We start from the raw sequence: 5247 nt of genomic DNA on the forward strand, positions 1-5247 counted from the left end.
GATGGCTACGATGATGGCTACGATGATGGCTACGATGATGGCTACGATGATGGCTACGATGATGGCTACGATGATGGCTACGATGATGGCTATAATTGTTTGTTTAAAACATCTTTATAGTGTCCGATATAGTTCTGAAAAGCTATATAAGAACAACCTTATTTCGGACCTGTCAACTTTACAGTCTTTTTCACTACTTTAACTTGTACCGAATTTAACAGTAATACAAGCCATTCTACCGGCAGCCGTAGCCTTGTACAGCTTGAACTTCAAATAATATAAGAAAAGAGTTTTCTCATCGTCAGCATAGACTTTGTAAGCCTTTCTAGCATGAGCTTTCGCAGCTTTTTCTGCCAAACGTTTCATTTTTTTCTTCAAGGTTCTCGTCGCTAGGATTGAGCTCAGGGGACTGAGACTTGATATTGACCAAAGTTAGTCACGTTTTTCAAATAAAAAAGATCAACTTCTTTCCAATCCATTTCTTCATTTCCTTGTTCATCGAAAGTTTCGCCTTGACCATTTTCATAGTAAAAATATTATTCATCATGTTTTGATGCAAAAAAGAAACACCAATTGGAAAATATATAACCGCCAGTTGGTCCTGTATAAAGCCGACAATTGGCACTGTGAGCACTGTAATGCGTACTTCATCCAAACTTGATTTCAAAAAGCGAACTGTGACAGCAGTCCTAGTGTGTGGTACGCACCAACCTTTTTGGAAATTTTTACCTTGTTCATATTACTCCTATCTCTCGGGTACCTCTCTTTTTTTATGCAATTGCTCATCTATGGGAACTCTTGAGTGATAATCTCTATTCATCTTTTTATCAAAAATGATAAAGGGAGGAAAATTATGAACAGCATTTATTTTCAGATTTTTTACCATGTGTCAAGCTATTGTTATTGTTATAAACAGAAGGTGGACGTAGGCGGATGGTGTTGACTGTATTTACAGGTAAAGCATGTACATCTCGTGATGTATTCCTTTTCAATAGTTTACTTTTTGATAATTCTTTATAAATCTGGTTGAACATAGTCTCGAATGCCAAAGTCACGTTTGTTGTATCATAAGCACTTGCTTCAAAAAACATCATTTTCGATTTTGATGCATAGTTTTTTGCTTCTTCTGTACTCACAGCACGACTTGTGTCTGATAAATCTATCTTATTTCCAACTAGCACAAGTGGGATAGAATCCTCTATATGTTCATTTAACTCTTCTAACCACTGTGCGATATGATTAAATGATGATTTCCTGGTAATGTCTAAAACAATTGTATATATATATTCTAGTTCTTTTTGAAAAATAGCAGCATGACTTACCATAGACTAACAAAGCACCTACAGCTCCTCTATAGAATGCACTCGTAATCGCCTTGTAACGCTCCTGACCGCTTGTATCCCATAACTGAGCTTTAATAACGTGATTATCCTAAGCTTGTCATCAGTCAAAGTTTAAGCCGCGCATACGACAACTACTTTACAATATTGATCGTTTTGGTGGCAAATTCCACTCCTAAAAGGAAAATAATTTAGAGTCGATAAACATGAAATAAGTGTCTTTTACCTATCGTACTTCTTGAATCCTGAAGAAATTCGTTTGACTTTTTTAAATAGTTAGCCTTGTTTCTCCCTTTCGCCTATTCTCCTTACCGTATATCGAAGTAATAGATTTGATTTGCCTACACCCGAATCCCCAATAATGATGATCTTGAATAAGTAATCATAAGTATCTTCAGAGTAACTCATAAGGAGAAAAGAAAAATAGAAAAAGGAAAGAAACAAATACAAAATGAAAGCCTCAGCCATTTCTTTATTGTTTGTTCGAGACAGAACAGGCTTGAGGTCACACAAAGTGGCTACAAAGAAAAGAGGCTGTTTGCTGATTCTATTTTCTAAAGTATTCTTTTTTGTTACCCGTGATGCAGAGGATAAAATATTAATTTATACTTAAAAGGTACTGACTATACTCTTCAAGTTATTGTTGCTTTGAATCGCGCGTTCCTCCTTTTCTATAGCGAACAGCATAAAATTGTTGACGTTCTACCAATACTCCGTTATTATCAAATAACGCACTGCTTAAAATTTATGCAATACAGTAAGCGCGGTTTTTATTTTCTCAAATACCAACAGGTACTTTTTTACAGCAGTGTAGAAAATTTTATTATGTCGGATTACATGCCTCAGTTATTCTTGTAGATAAATCCTACTTGGCTTGAAATTGGCTGCGTTTGACCTTATTTTTGACTATGGATCAAAATTGCTCAATAGGCGAGTAAGAAGGGAGATAAACGCACTTATATCCTCTCTCTGTCACCATAGTGTCAATCTCATTGGATGAATGAATGCTTGCAATATCCATTACTATATAGTATCCTTTCATTTCCGAAATGCAATTCATTCCATCCATTGTTTTTTGAATAAAGTTCATATAGTGGCCCGTGACGGTTCCTTTAGATGTAGGCTTCTTTGACTTAGACGATGCTTTTCTTTTGCAATTGCCAGTATCAATCTTTAGCCTTTTTAATGAGTGCTCTTGAGGATTCCAGAGCTCCATTGACACGACATATTTTGCTGAAACTGCACCTAAAGCTGTATGTGATACTGCTCTGGTACTAGGAGTGATTACAATAGCTGGTGTACCCTTAGTAGACCATCCTCCTGGAGGTCTCATATTGATGTCGAAACCTGATCCGTCAACAAAAATACAGTTTTCAAGATAATTCATATCTGTTTTACTCCACTTCTCAACTCACGCTATGCGGTTTGCAATTTTGGTTGGATCATTTCTGGAAGCTGAATGACGAGTGATTTTTTGAACGAAAGGTTGCATTCAGATTTGAGGAAGCTTCTGACACTTGTTTCTTTCAGTGTGAACGCTTCAAATTTCTCAGTAAGTGAACCAGCTGCATTTACAGCCCTGATTTGATGGTTATTATCAAAAAAATTGAAAAGGTGGATCTTGTACCTCTCTTCAGGCTATCCCGCTGGTTTATTGACTTTGTTGGTTTGTTTTTCAAAAATATTCCAATATCTGTCCTCTTTGAGTTTCTTAGCCCATTTCTGTGCTGTCCTTTCAGCAATTCCACTAGCTAATCTACCAGATTTAGCAGCATTAAACAATTTTATCCTGTCATAATAGACAAAAGGTAGCTTCTGGTCATGGGAGAAATTTTTTAGCTCTCACTTTTGTTCTTTACTCTGACAGCAATTTTCTCCATTGCAGCATCCAAATTTTCGTCGGTTGACTTTGGTTCTGAATTTTGCTTCTCACAGTAAAGTGTAAGACAGGTTAACGTTTCTAAATGGAAGGGATTTATTTCCTCTTCCCATTCCATTGCATCGCGCCCTTCTTCGTCACGAATTTTCCCCTGCTCATCTACATAAAAAGATATGTATTCATTTAACTTTAGTAAGAAAAGAATAATACTGTTCTTTGATCTATAGAGTTTTAACCTAAAACTAGACTGCTGGGCATGCGCACAAAAACTAGTTTAGATCTTTCACAGGTTAAACAGAGTAGGTTCAACTAAGTTTAACCCAAATTAATCTCCCCGCAGGTAAAACTGAGTTTAACCCTGAAAATGTACAGGATTTTAGTCTTAATTGGTACGACTTGTAAATAAATTCGAGACACTATTTTTTTTTGGGACAATTTGAAAATAGAAACTGGGACGGGTTACTTTTTTTTTTTGGGATTAAATGCAATAAGTTTTTAGACGATTTATATTTTTTTTTGGCACTAAATCTTTTAGAAATCAACATGGATTACATTAGCTATATACCTCCAAGCGGCTACTACATTATTGAAGAACAAATGGAAGATGTAGCTTATCAATATGGCGACATCGAAAAGATAATTGACTTCGATTCAGTTACTGAAATCCCTAAAGTGGACACAAGCAGATACTCTGACATCTCTCCTTCCTGCAGCTTGTCAATCAGTTATTGTTCAGGATTGTCAAGGTTGAGTTAAGCATGCTGAGATGTTCTGGGATAGGTGCATTGACAAAGAATTAGGCTTAAGGTAAATGTTATCCCTACATATCATTTTTCTTTACGTAGTTCGTCCAAAATAAAAAATCATTTTGTCCTAAAAGTTTATTTCGTTTGTTTTCTGGCACTATCCGCCTTTTTTTCTGTTGTCGTTAATTTTTTCGCGTGTATGTCGGTGTCGGTGTCATCATTCGTTAATTTTTTGGGCTATCGATGTCGGTGTCGGTGTCGGTATCGGTGTCGATGTCGGTGTCGGTGTCGGTGTCATCATTCGTTAATTTTTTGGGCTATCGATGTCGGTGCGGTGTCGGTATCGGTGTCGATGTCGGTGTCGGTGTCGGTATCGGTGTCGGTGTCGGTGTCGGTGTCGTCATCATTCGTTAATTTTTTGGGCTATCGATGTCGATGTCGATGTCGTTATTGTCGGTGCTACTTTTTTTCATTCAAACATATGGCTGCGGTAGAGGAGGAAGATATAAATAATTTATATCTGCCTTTCGAAATGAGACCTGGGACAGATCTTACTAGCAAACTTATCCCAAACAACAAAACCGTTATAAATATTATTGTTCATCATTTGCTTGGTAAGTGTGTTTTTTTTTTACCCATGAAACGGAACTTAACACATTTACTTTTCATAGGGATAAATATTCCTAATAATGCATATCTTTCTGGTTCAACAGAATGGGCAGATGGTAAAAGATCAGATGCCTTATATATACCAAGAAATGGAGTGACACATGATCTACCACCCATCTTAATTGAAGTTCAGAATTGCATTGACCAACTATTTATGATAAGGCTAATTAACTATTGCGCTCATGTGTATGAACGTTATGAAGTATTGCCTGTAGTGCTTGTCTTTGTAGTAAAAAAGTTCTCCAATACCACATTCGAGGAAAAATTCGTTAAGAAAGCCAATGCTCCATATATACTAGAAACCCAGTGTGAATTTTGGGCGAAGTCAACTAATTTCGTTTCAGCCAAGTCAATTGAAAATTTTACTCAAGACTCCATGGATCCGTTTGTGGCGCTTGCCTATTTTACCGTATCACAGGCGCAAGACTTGAAATCGTTAACGTTTGCTGCTGATATGACGGTACGCTTTCTGTACTCTATATGCCAAAAAAACATGAAGAAAAAAAACAAGAGTGAACTAGATCAGGTTTTTGATCAAGCTACAAACCAAATGCAAAAAATAGTTGAACTACAAGATGAAGATCCTATTCTGATGCTGGAAAAGAGCAAAAAA

General features: G+C 36.6%; 3 protein-coding genes across 3 annotated transcripts; 1 reads left to right on the top strand and 2 right to left on the bottom strand.

Annotated features, from left to right (window-relative positions):
• Window positions 1-851: 851 nt before the first annotated feature.
• On the bottom strand, window positions 852-1748 carry RHIMIDRAFT_200230 (small GTPase rab11-3; the record flags this gene model as incomplete). The annotated part of the gene is made up of 5 exons (XM_023606440.1): window positions 852-1264; window positions 1323-1431; window positions 1484-1515; window positions 1567-1603; window positions 1653-1748. 5 exons carry the CDS (start codon window positions 1746-1748, stop codon window positions 852-854), a joined length of 687 nt encoding a protein of 228 aa, XP_023467852.1.
• Window positions 1749-3092: 1344 nt separating this feature from the next.
• RHIMIDRAFT_278298 (uncharacterized protein) lies at window positions 3093-3349 on the bottom strand. The gene has a single exon (XM_023612740.1). The coding sequence runs from the start codon at window positions 3335-3337 to the stop codon at window positions 3176-3178; it is 162 nt and encodes a 53-aa protein (XP_023467853.1). The 5' UTR covers window positions 3338-3349; the 3' UTR covers window positions 3093-3175.
• An 859-nt stretch (window positions 3350-4208) lies between these two features.
• Window positions 4209-5197, top strand: RHIMIDRAFT_290877 (uncharacterized protein; the record flags this gene model as incomplete). Its single annotated transcript, XM_023613766.1, has 4 exons — window positions 4209-4374; window positions 4460-4579; window positions 4637-5094; window positions 5156-5197. 4 exons carry the CDS (start codon window positions 4209-4211, stop codon window positions 5195-5197), a joined length of 786 nt encoding a protein of 261 aa, XP_023467854.1.
• Window positions 5198-5247: the final 50 nt, after the last annotated feature.

The sequence above is a fragment of the Rhizopus microsporus genome, assembly GCF_002708625.1.
Source record: "Rhizopus microsporus ATCC 52813 unplaced genomic scaffold scaffold_5, whole genome shotgun sequence".
Taxonomy (NCBI): domain Eukaryota; kingdom Fungi; phylum Mucoromycota; class Mucoromycetes; order Mucorales; family Rhizopodaceae; genus Rhizopus; species Rhizopus microsporus.